This window comes from Anticarsia gemmatalis, chromosome 9 (genome assembly GCF_050436995.1).
Source record: "Anticarsia gemmatalis isolate Benzon Research Colony breed Stoneville strain chromosome 9, ilAntGemm2 primary, whole genome shotgun sequence".
NCBI lineage: Eukaryota > Metazoa > Arthropoda > Insecta > Lepidoptera > Erebidae > Anticarsia > Anticarsia gemmatalis.
Genome location: NC_134753.1, coordinates 10,230,533 through 10,244,029, shown reverse-complemented (window position 1 = coordinate 10,244,029; position 13,497 = coordinate 10,230,533). Strand labels below are relative to the sequence as shown.

Genomic DNA, 13,497 nt, shown 5'->3' with positions numbered 1-13,497 from the left:
TTTTAAACTCTCTTATTCTTATTATTGTGCTTTATTTGATCATACGAATTCGGTATAAGTTAATGCAAAATGTATGAATTATTGACAGTTAAAAACACCATAAGTCTGAAAAAAATAACTAGATCAAAGCCTAAAATTTTATCCAGTAATAAAACTTTATAATATATTTCCACAGGAAACTTGATAGACGGCACTTATCGTAACAATAACACAGTTTTAATTATGAACAAACACACGTGCTCTGTGTTCAAAACCGATTAACGAACTTATGTTAGTTAAGCCCCTGAACACGTCAAAGCGTCTTATTACAAACAAGTTAGGTAGCAAGTTCTGAATAGGTTGTGTTGCAATGAAATTAAGTTTTATTTAAAGGTGTTACCACTAGCGTCGGGCTTATAATTTGTGACGCAGAAAGAAAATCAATAGTAGGAAATTTTTATTTAAGTTCCTCGCTTTGACTGGCTGTTGAAACGTCAATAGGTAGCACCTAAAGTATTTCTATTTAAACATTAGCTCGATTCGACTACCGACAGCCGGCCATCCAGAAAATATGTATAAAAATCCAATCAATGCCTCTGACGGGCTGTCTAGCATTGGATTCAGGTCAGTACCGATTGTAGAGAATCGCGTTACAGTACACGTTAAGGTGACAAACACAACATGAACATGAGAATGAAGCGGTACTTGTAACATAGCCCTGACTAACTAATGCATACGACCGATAAAGTACTATAGCCTGATTACGTGATACGTTTCTGATCTCTCATGGAAAACCAGTCTGAGACGATGGAACCTACCCATCGCATTTTAACGAAGGTACTTATTATTATGTGCCTGCCTAATTTTGTGAAAATAACGATATTTTTTGTTTCAACATTGTCATAAAAATCTTGTCTGTACTTCCAAAATAGCGTTTTGGTGCTCTAAATGTGTCTAGGAAAAGAATCCAATTTAGGTAATGTCTACTACGGTCTACTAGTCATGAATATAAATTGTTCAATCTTCAACGCTACTCAAATGATAATTCTTTTCTAAAACGGCAACTAAAAAGATTACGCAGACGGTATACGTAAAGACAGTAACAAAAAGAGCTATAAAACTAAAGGAGAAGTACCAATATATTTACAAAAATAATTGTCGACTTTTAAACCTTCGCATTGTTATATAATATCGCGCCTAGGGAATGCAATCCCGACTCGAGATCGTCAACTCGAGATCCCTCGCGATCAGAAATATCAATCCCGCGGGATCCCGAGATTTTCGGGATCCCGTCTAGTTAGTAAAAATAATACAATTCGAACGGCTTGTTTAATGTAATATGTGTGTGATAGTCAATAAATTATTATTTGAAAGAAAATAAAAGCCTTTATTTTTCAATATTACTAACAACGTAACATAATTAACAGGTGTAATAACATGAACATAATCAAGCTCCAGGAGATCAAAATAAAAAGTAATCACATGGCATTTTGAAAGTAGCCTCTTAAAATACAAAGTGTATCAATAGTACGAGCTTCTAATCGGCATCTTAAGTCTATTGCAATGTAGCCAACTGCTGAAAATGCCCTCTCCGACAATCCCGAACGGGATCTCGTCATATTATGCTTCGGGATTGATCCCGAAAAAATACACGGGATCTCGCGAGATCGGGATCCCGCGAGATCGGGATTGCATTCACTAATCGCGCCTGTAATACTCAAACGTGTAGGCAGAGGCGAAATACACCGACGTTTCGCTATTAACAATTTAAATCCATGTAATCGGGGAATTTAGCCATTTACCGGACACGTTACCAACTTTTGGGGTACTATCGAGAAAATATTTTAATATAATTTAGAAAAAACCAACAATACCTACTTTTATCCGACGTCTCGCGTTCCATTCCCAAATGGTACGCGAGACTTCACGATCAGCAGTCGATTACCTACACTATCGACTGAGCAGACCCAGAGGCAGATTGTTTGATACATGTTATATAATACGGGAATTAACACGAACACGCATTTTTGCTTGAAATGCCTGATGTTTCGGCGCATGCCCGCATGCTAATACATAATAATACAATGAATTGAGGTTCAAACTATTTCGTGGAACTTAATTGCGTCTAGTCTATCAGTCTTAATTAAATGCATTGCAATGTCTTCCAATATTATGTCCGCTCCAATACCAATCTCGGGAGAACAAGGGAATATAATTTCTATTGACTACACAATTTCGTCTAGCACAATCTTCAAGCGCTCTTGAGCAAAGGCTTCCACTTTGGAGTTGAACCCTGAATCTTATTTATTGGGTTCTTTTGTTAAAGCATCAATCAATATTTTTGAGCATACCCAAATGCAAAATTGCCTAAAACCTGTCTTGATTAATTTTCAAAGAAAAACGACTACAAGCAAAATTACATTTTATTAGCACCACAAATATGCCTTTTGTAAAATGTCTCAAAAAATACTGGTCTAATCTCGAACCACTTCAAATGGAAAATATCAAACATAAAGTAACAATCAAAATTAGTTCACTTGGTAATACGTAAAAAAGCAAAGACGAATTGTGACCTTCACCTTAATTTAAGTTATGATATTATTTCTCCCTTTCTCGCATATTGATTAGAAAGGAACATCAACATATTTGTCAGTATCTATTTAGAAAAGTTTGCACGTATCATATTCGGATCGTGATGTCGTATTTGATCAGCAAGCGTGAATGTCGAGGGGAAACTCTACCGAACTAGTGGCGTATCGATAACCTAATTTTCCGTAGTTGTCAGAACTTTTCAAACTTCTGGCTGCACATAACCGGGTTATAGTGCGGACATCTTTGACAGATAGTTGTTCACACGATGAGAATTGTACGATAGAAATGAAAACGAGGGATTTTCTACTCTTTTGATATACTTTAGTCTTGAAAATATGATTGTGGCAATTGTGCTACTTTGCTTCTATAATTGTGTTATGCACTTTTATATCCAAACCTACATATAATTTGTCTTTGCAGGGTTATTTAAATTTGTATGCAAAGACCCAAAAATGTTTTAATCTATTAGAATTTAAGAAGATACTCCCATAAAAAAATATTTGTGGTCAGAAACTCAAATCTAGACTGCATGTCCAATGCATGCAGTCTAGATTTGAGTACTTTGTCTCAAAAATGTCATCGTACTTCTCACCATATATGAATAATGAACAGAACTACAAAGACCGGTTGTTCAGCCCTTCCACCGAGTATTACGATTTTTATTCGCTTCTATTAGCTTTTATTACATCCTTAATAATCTACTTCATTCGTTCAAAATATACTTTTTTATTTCCCGACCATTGTCCAAGCTCACATTTAGTTGGTCATTATCATAACGTCTATTGTGAAACTCTATTATTAGATTCGAAGGCGTTATAAGGTTGATGGGGGTAACGAATTTTGCAGTTGTGTAGAGTTCGTAAAAGTTTTGGTTGCTACTGAAATAGGCATATAACGTTACCTTAGTGGTGATCTACGCCTTTAAGAGTACTTTGTTTTTGTAAAAATAATGCAAATTAATGAACTTATTTTATGTGTAATAGAATTCGGGAATAACGGTAAGACGCATTTTATCTTAATTTTAAGGTAAACGCCTAACGTTTCGGCGCAGGTTGCATTCGCCGTGGTCACAGGCTGACTTATTTAATTTATGGTAATATCATTATTCATGAAAAGATTTGTAATTTCTTTTGAAATGAGCTTCTTGTATCCTACTAATATGAAATTTTATCAAAGAGACCCATCACTGATTCTCTTTCAAGTAAGCCAAGTAGACACAGTGTCTATAGCAAATATTTGTTTTCTATTAACATTTTAAGTTCTGTCATTAAACAGCATAAAATTATTTGCAAGCTATCAAATTAATGCTATAAAGTCCTCAAAATATTATGTCAAATAAAGTAAAATTCAAACTATAAATCTATGAAACACCACTTAACTCCACCCAAGTATAACGTTACCCCCAGTCCTTCAAGTTGAGAGACGCTTCAATTAATAGCAGATTACGCGTGAGATATCGAGCTTCTAATATGTGTGTTATTTCTGATAGCGTTCAACTAATGAAGATGAATTTATTCCTTGATCGTGGATTAATTGGTGTTATATTCTAATTGCTGTGTAGTCATATTACGTGAGGTTTTAGGAAAATTGACGTGGTATGTTTTATAGTAGCGGAAGTTACACTTTTATGTGTCATTTGAAAATCTGACTTGATTTTATATTTGAATGCATCTGTAGCTCAAGTTTTATCCCAAGTATTTGCCGGTCATTAGATTGTAAACTATGAATACCAGATTTGCATTGCTAAGGCTTTTTTTGTGCTAACCCACGCAACAAGATACAAATTACACAAATCTGGGACCTTATGAATGTTTGATATATTTTAAATAAATTGATGCTTAGGTAGTCCTCATGTGAAGTATCTTCAGTAAGTAAAGTTTTGAAACAAAATATTGAATTTTTTTAGCCAATTTTTTTTATTAATTAGGTTAACTTTGCCATTAATTAGTCCATATCACATAATCACAACATACATCTTGTAGTTCTTACCCCATATCCCTAGGCAGTTACGAAAAGCAGTTTTAATTACCATCAAATCCACAGGCCGTTGCGGAACTCCATTAAACGGGTCAATGGCTACCAAGCTAATGGCCACAGAGATGTTATCTCACACGGATCGTTATAAGCTTCTGTGCCATTGCCTTTGAATAACTTGTTTCTGTTTGTCTAATCTCGAAATAATTGAGACATAGTAGTGTCCTAATTTGTCTTTATAGAGCAATTGTCAAACGGCTTAGAGAAGAAAACAGTCTAATTGGTGACAATACGTAGTTATTTTCAACGGTTAGTATTGTTTTGGAGTGCACGTATCATGGTTGATTAAACTGCCCCGCACACCGCTTCTCCTAAAACAAAGGAAATCAAAAGATTATTGTCGCTTCCATTTGGACAAGACAGACAGAGCAGATACTGGATTTTAGCGTAACGCGCTATAGTTATCTGAGAAAATTCGAGTGACAAAGCTCAATACTAGTTTTCAAAATATATTTTTTATACTTAATCGCAACCGTACATTAAAACGACAATATTACTATTTTTATCAGCAGGAACAGCTATGAGCAAATAATTGATTACGAAATATTAAATTTAATAGTACATTCTACAAAAACAATAGTTAAAGACTCTCTAAATGCCCTTTTTTATTCCAAAAATAGCAATACTAAATAATGTAATTGATTTGTCCAGATGCCCAGAAACACCCACCGATCATAACGTTCGGGAAGCCTGATGTCGTAGTTGGTGGTTTACTGCGAGCGAACTGCACGAGTGCACCGGCCGCGCCCGCTCCCAAGCTTACTTGGTATATTGACAATGAAAAGGTAAGGGCTATGAGCAATGATATATTACTCTCGACAAAGAAGGGGTAGTGGTCCAATTGTAAAAAAATTGAAATTGAGGACTGTGCTTGAATCTTGTCTATTGATAATGATGTGATCTCAGTACTGATCTAAGCCTTTGACTGACGCTGTAGGTAACTGACTTTGTAGTGTTGTAAAATAAGTATCCAGAGCTCAAAAAATATTTAAATGAAAGTTATTTTATCTGTTCAATTTTATCTGCAAGCTAGTTAAGCTTGCAGATAAAATTGCGTGCTTTTTAGTTAACTTTGGTAAAGTAAAAGACTTAAAAGACAAGGAAAACAAAAAATGCCTTTTTCAATATCAGACCCGAATGTTCCCTTTTCGCGTAGCTGTTGTAACTTTCTTAATATTTTCTTATCTGTCCAGGTTGACGAAGAATCAGTGCGATACTTCTCCTACCGCGTGTCAAGCTCGACTCGCACGAAAGGCGGAGGTGGCTACCGTCACAGGAAGCACCAGCATCGCTACATAGCCCCCGAGTTTAACTACACAGCGAAATATTGGGCGCTAGTGAGCGAAACTACTCAAGCGCCACCTGTGAACAACACTAAGCATCATAAGTGCACTTTGAAAGAGGCACAGAGCGAAGAAATGGCAAAGGTTTGCAATCCGGATTTAAATTTGACGTGCTTTTAAGTTTTTGAGTGTTTTGTTCCCATTATGCTTCGATGTTTGTTTTGTTTGCTTTTAAATGGTTAATGTTATTATGACATTTTTTATTTTCATTGGTAGACTTTCTATACAGTCTGTTTATTGTCTTTGATTGTTTGAGTAACTGAGAGTAAATAATGGTTCGATAATAATTTGGTCATATTTTGGTTTATCTAGATAGAATTTTAACAGATGCGTGAATTTCGTTTTACATTAACTGTTTGGTGCTTTTTTTTAACTTTATTATTCAAATTTCTTTTTTTAAGCTACGCGTACAACAGACGACGCAATGTTATTTTTAGGAATTTCTTTACCCTAGCATTAATTAACTTTCGGGTAATATGAAACTGAAAATTTAAATGAACAGCGTAGAATGTGAGCACTCGAAATTTAGCTTACGGCTTTTAATTAAGTGACCTGTTAATTGCTTCTGTTTAGAGGAAAATAAGGCGAACAAATAAAATGCTTCCAGCGCTCGCTATCCCGGATATCTTCGGAAAATAAAAGAAACTTTCTTCTCGAACTATTGACGGCATGAACAACTTTTAATCCCGCAATTCAAAAGTACAAATTGAAAGATCTCAATGTTGCAGATAAAGAACAAATCAAAGCGGGCGTCTTGAAATAAATAACAAAAGACAATCTCAATCCAAAGTCGATTGGGCTCAAGTACAACCGATTTTGTATCACAATATTACTTTTTTCCTTCCTTTTTAAATTGACAACCGCGTTTATTCGCAATGAAAACGGTCCAGACGTATCTGAACCAAACATTTTCGACGTGGGAACATTTATTGTGGCGTCGAGTAAATTTTGAAAACGACTCGTCGTTATTTCCAATTTCATTTTTGTAACTTTGTTTTATATTGTCCAATATGTGTTCATGATGTTTATGTTTATTTACGAGTGTTTGTTAATACAATATTTGTTGGGAAGTGGTGATAATTTATGCGGACGCACATATTGTACGCTTATGAAATATGTTACAATGTTTCACTGTATATCTTTTCCCGTCTCGTTTTCTCTGTATTCTTGAGAGTCTATTAAGTTGCAGTGAAAATGTTTAATGCAGTCAGTTTATGAATAGGTAACTAACTGACCGCTAAATGATACTTATTTGTGAAAAAACTGTCTAGCTTTTGAAAATTTTAAGTAGCTATTACTTTAGCTTTAAAAAAGAAAACAATTAGGAATTAACTAGCTGACCCGCGCAACTTCGCTTGCGTCACATAAGAGAGAATGGGTCAAAATTTTCCCCGTTTTTGTAACATTTTTTACTAGTACTCTGCTCCTATTGGTCGTAGCGTGATGATATATAGCCTATAACCTACCTCGATAAATGGGCTATCTAACACTGAAAGAATTTTTCAAATCGGACCAGTAGTTCCTGAGATTAGCGCGTTCAAACAAACAAACAAACAAACAAACTCTTCAGCTTTATAATATTAGTATAGATATACTCGTAGATTGGGCAAAGATTTATAAATGTTTTTTTTTAGTATTGCTCTCGCTTTAAGATTTTTTAATTGCAATTTGTAACTGAGAATATCTTTGGCATCAATGTCGTATTTTACAATGATGGAAAATATTTCAAGTTTGCCAGCTCAGCGGGGATTACGTTAATAATTTCCTCCGAGTTAAGCGAGTTGAGGAATATTTAATTGTTTTGGAACCTTCTTAAGAAATGTTTTCAAAGTAACATGCCTTATTTAAGTATGCTTTACCTTAGAACTTTGCTTAGAATACGATAATAAGCATTCTCATGTTAATTTCATGGGCTTCATTGATTGTTCTGGTTGTATAACATTTATTGCTGCTATAAGTCCCGGGCTATATTTTGTTTTAATTATGAAATCAAAATTTTCTGAGGCTATTATGAAAACCTTTACATCTATTATTTTTAAGGCTCAAGTTATATTTTTCTGGTAAAGATAATGTTTTAAAAGACGTTAGTCATTGAAGAATTAATAGATCAAGTACACATTTTTTGATGTGCGATTCACAAATAATTGTTTCGGGTCTGGTTGTACTTTGTGTCCGTTGTTTGTATGTTTGTCAAAGTCCTCGCAACACAAGAGCTATTCTTAGTGCGGGAGTTATCTTTTTAAGAATAAAACAATAAAAATAAACTATCTGTCAATCCTCTCGACAGGTGTCTCAAAAAAAAAACCATATTTTAACCACCAAAAAAGAAAACCAGGTCTTTTCAACAAAGAACTTTTTTAACAGATTCAAGAAAGACCACGGACACCGCCAGTCATCCCCATTTCTCTATGGGTGTCGATAGCCGAGCTAAAGGCGCCTGCACACGGCCGACTACAGCTGACTTGCACCGCGACCATACCTGACGAAGTCGGCCCGGGGGAGAAGTATGCAGACGTTAAGAAACAAACTGTGACGGGTGAGTGGTTTCACAGTTGATACTGTCACAGGCGTGAATAAGTTAATTTCTATAATTAAAAAAAAAACCTTTTTTTATTTTTTCCTACCGTGGGTTCATCGCAGTAGTGAAATAATAAAGATCTTAAACAGCCGGATTTTTGCCGATTTCTCGGCTGTATCCGGTATTTTAATTATTTTTTAATAAATCCCAGGCAGTTTTTTTATACACGGAACATAAATTAAAAACTTAAAAATACAATGTATTTGTCATGAATTGTTTTCATGCTCGTGACTGTATTCTGTAAAGGGAGGTAAAGGATTAGGATTTGGGTCAGGAAGGTACGTCGCAGCTTATCAAGTAATGTTATATTATTTACCGGCGTAAGATGACCAGACAGGAATATTACACCTTAGGAGCCAAGGGACTTACCTCCTTAGTTAAAAAAAACGTCGTGTAGAATCCGGTTAGTTATACAGGTTTTTGTGACTTTCAATACATTTTAGAACTTTTCCTCGATTCTCTGCCCCTATCGACTATCGACAACTGGCTAGCTATCGACATTTGACATTTAGAATGTACTGCCAAAATGTTTCCTACGACACCCGTCAGAGGCGCTGATCAGATTTTCATACAAAATTTATCGATGACAGGTCGGTTGTCGGTAGTCGATAGTAGTAGACAATCGAGGTACGGTTCATAAGAGAAAAAAACAAAACACTGTATAACTAATCAGAGTTGACACGACATTGATCAGACAGCTAGACAGTAATGTTTGTCATCTATATTAATTGATACCTTACAGTAAGTGTTCATAAAATGGTACGCATAAACAAAGTACAATTTTTGACGTCCATCATTTAGTATTTCGCCAAAATAAAATAATTACAAAGTAAACGACATTTCCTAGAACGAACGGTAAGTCTTTAAATATACCAACTTTAATTAAAGCTAAAAGAAACATTGTTCCTAATTATTCTTCCTCATTTCGTAAGTAATATTTACTTAGCGACGCCAAAAACTAAAATGTCTCATTTATTCCGTTTGAAAGAAACTACGGAACGAAGAAACAAACTTGTATTTACATTAATGCGAATCCCGCGGAACTTGGCAAGTGAACTAAGTTTCGGCTTAAAATAAAAAGAGCTGTTTTAGTACGGTCGATAAAATTACGGCTAACTAACTGTGTGATGTAGATTTGCACTTTGTGTGGATAGATTAACAGCTTTCATTTAGCAATAGGGACATTGTGGAAATATAACTTCAATAGGTGTCTAAATTGACTTTAATACTGTACGAATAAATTTGGTTATATTGAATGCATCCAAATTTATTAATTTGGGGTAAGAATTAAAAGTACCCGGCGTATTAAAAGGGCTATAATTAAATAGAAAAGCAGTATTTTCAAAATTAAGTTTGAAATAAGCACAATACTTTCTGACTTAGTAGGATATAATTTATAACGCAAATTGATGTATATCTGTAATAACTCAAGGATTATTCAAATGCTATAAATACTTGCAGTAGCGGTAAACGAACTAAGTCTGAAGAAGCCACACTCCGAGACGAGTCAAGCCAACGCGACATCGACCAGTCTGCGGCCACACCCAATATGGATCCTCGGCTGCGGACTCATGCTCCGCGAATTTACACTCCAATTATACTAAAACGACGCTGCGAATATCGCCTATCTTCGATCAAATATTTTATCTACCGAGGCGCTTATAGCTCTTAGACACAATATTTCTTAGGTACCCTTTATTTACACTATACATCTGTGTACCCTAAGCTTTCTCGTCTCACTTTCAAGGTAAATGGTTGTCCTAACGTTTGTTTTGCTAGATTTTTTACAATTTTTACATTATTATACCCTTTTTATCTATTATTCTTATTCAACCCAAGCTTCAAATTATATTTAAATATAATTTTAATGTGTTCATAAATTAATGTTAAAATGTAACTAGAGTTTAAATTGTTACTGTATTTTAATTTTAAGTCGATGTTATTTGAATTCAATGTCTACCTTCTAATGTCCTGTTTCTTCCTGAGCTTTTGTATGTCAATTATAAGTACCTATCTGATCTAGTTACTACAGGGTTCCAACGATTAACCAAACTATCGCTATTTTATTACGCAAGTTATTTCTAAACTACTTCATTGAAATAGAAAAAAACTATATTTAAATCCTAAAATTACACAATAAATGTAAGATAGACATTGAACTTACTGCAAGTGCCACTCGTGACTGTGAAACGGTTCTTGAAATTAATCAGAGAATAACAATAGTGTGAAACAGAATATCGTGGAATAAAATCCTTTCTCGCTAAGCTTTGAGTGTTGTCTTACCCTACTAGATTAAAGGTCACCATGAAATATTCAAAGCATACTTCCCCCGGGCTTATAAGTACCAACATCTACTTAATTCACGTTTCATCTTCACCTCTTATAATTTCCATCCCGTGTTGATATACTTACAAAATTCGTAGATCTAAGGTCTTTAGATGAATAGTTAAATCGTAATCATTTATAATTTCCTCATTCGTAAAGAATATTTCATGTTGGTAGGTGATTTTCAAAGTGAGAACGTATTTTGAGAAATTAAATTATTGTCTAATATATTTCAGCAGAATATTTTCGATATGATTAGTGTTACGCTGTAAAGCAGAGGTTATGATATTTAATCGTAATTGCCATGGAGGGCTTGACTTGTTTAGGGATTTATTTGATTAGCCCCTTTGGGCAAACTTGGAGTAAATGGAGTTATACGTCTGGGATAAATTAACTTGATATTATTGTATGATTTCGTTAGCGATGAGAAAACATGTTTTGGGTGTATCGAATTATTCCCTAAACGAGATTGGTCCTCCGCTATTGGCGTTGAAAGTCTTCCTGCAGCTCTTTACACTGACTATTGTAGAAAGTTTATTTGTTAGGCTAAAGGATGTGATAAGTTAAGAAAATGTGTATATTGAAGCGAAATATATTTTAAAAATAGATTAATTATTTATGTGCTATTGTATAGATGAAAGTATATGAATAATGTAAAATAGATACATTTAGGCGTATTAGGTAACATCCTGTAGCCGACAATCGCTTTGGCCGTACCAATAAATGTTATTTACTAAGTACATTAATAATATAAATTTATTACGAACAATTCTAATTGATTATATTTTTTTTTTCAGAGTTAAGCAAAACACTATGAAATAGTGATTTCATTTATTTGTTAAAAAACTTTAAATCCTATCAAGTACTACGATGATAAATAAAATTCAAGTCCCCAGACAATTGCTGAAAAAACATTTCTACAAAAAATGTTTTAAAAATCCTCTACAGTAAACTGCTTCCACCACTTCATATTTGTTGAATAAACAACATCGAAGAGGGAAATGGGCACAGTTAATAATTGTACCCAGTTTATCCGGACACGGCCGTTGTAAAAGTTGTTCAATGCGACTGCAAATACATCTATGAGTTCATTGTTAGGATTCATGTACAACTTGTTAGTGTAAACTCGCTCGGTTATGTAATTATATGGGTAAGGGTCAACACAATGTAAAGATGTACTGTGCTCTGCTACTTTTATGTAAAATAATGCTGTGCTGCTATATATTACCTCTAGCTAAAACAGATTTAAATTTGAGCTGAATCAGAGTATAATGGGGCTAAATTTGACTCGTTTTGATCGAAGGTACATGCAATTTTATAGCGTGTAATGCATACGCACGAGTGACAGAAATATGCCTAGAATTGAAACTTTAAAAAGGAATCTGAAAGAAGTGTTGATCGGTAGTACAGTGTCATAAAAAGATCAGGACATGAGTCTTTATATTGATTACAATCTACCCATCAATATCGGTGAGAAGGGCATTATTATTATGATATTTTTGACCAGGGTGGTTTAGCACAGCGCAGCATAGCTTATAGTTGTTCAGTGACCCTAATGGTCTTTCAGGCTATTGTTTGAGGTTAGTTTACACAGTTTGAATGACCTATGAAAGTTTTGGGACCTGTTAGTATTACGAACACGTCAAATACTTGGGAATTCAACTAATTAAACTTATGACTTACAAATGTTAGACATTTGTTTGTCAAAACTATTTGTTGGTCTTGTTACAGATTGTGTTGTTGTTTCAATTTAGGTCTTGTTTAATAAGCCTTTGAGTTTATTTTGCATTGTTAGTGTATTATATCAGGTTCTTATTCAGTATCTTGTTGTTCAATCTTAATGAAAAATATTTGAATTGTTTGTTCAAATATTGGTGCCAATGTACCCCAACGTCCTCCGACCAAATTCGAAGTACATTTCCATAAAATCGATTGTTGTTAAAGATTTTATCTGTTTTCAACCAATTTGTTAGGCACTGAGTTTGTATAAAAATATTATTTTTAAGACGCCTTTTTTAATTCAAAAATGTACGTTATGTTTTTTAAGGAAGCGATTGTCGGCGTTTGAAATTTTCGTTAGTCCTCTGGCCATTTTAAATTAAAATATTTATGTACATGGTCGTACAATGTGAATGATTAATAAAAAGCTTAATTTAAGCCTCTTTTGTGGTTTTATTACAAACAAATATTACCCTTAATATGGAATTATAACACATTTAACAATATTAATATTTAATGCTATAACTATATCACAATCAACTTTGCACAACACACGTTTTCCTGTAGTCTATCGGTTTATAGCAACCCGAAAATTAAATATAATAATAGTAATATGCTTGTACTAAGTATTTCTAGTTCTTTATATAAATTGACAAACACGATGATCACTTTGGTATTATATATTATAGCTGACCCGCGCAACTTCACTTGCGTCACATAAGAGAGAACGGGTCAAATTTTTTTCCCGTTTTTGTAACATTTTTTACTGCTGCTCTGCTCTTATTAGTTGTAGCGTGATTATATATAGCCTATAGCCTTCCTCGATAAATGAGCTATCTAACACTGAAATAATTTTTCAAATCGGAACAGTAGTCCTTGAGATTAGCGCGTTCAAACAAACAAACTCTTCAGCTTTATAATATTAAG

At 34.2% G+C, this 13,497-nt stretch overlaps 1 protein-coding gene across 2 annotated transcripts in view; it reads left to right on the top strand.

Moving 5' to 3' along the window:
- LOC142975705 (uncharacterized) overlaps positions 1 to 13,007 on the top strand; it is a 62,446-nt gene extending 49,439 nt beyond the window's left edge. For both annotated transcript variants that reach the window (XM_076118706.1, XM_076118704.1), the window contains exons 5-8: positions 5,257 to 5,390; positions 5,799 to 6,032; positions 8,313 to 8,484; positions 9,988 to 13,007. In XM_076118706.1, the coding sequence (XP_075974821.1) occupies positions 5,257 to 5,390; positions 5,799 to 6,032; positions 8,313 to 8,484; positions 9,988 to 10,130 (683 nt within the window). In that variant the 3' untranslated portion in view covers positions 10,131 to 13,007. The remainder of the gene's footprint in view (positions 1 to 5,256; positions 5,391 to 5,798; positions 6,033 to 8,312; positions 8,485 to 9,987) is intronic.
- The last annotated feature ends 490 nt before the right edge of the window (positions 13,008 to 13,497 follow it).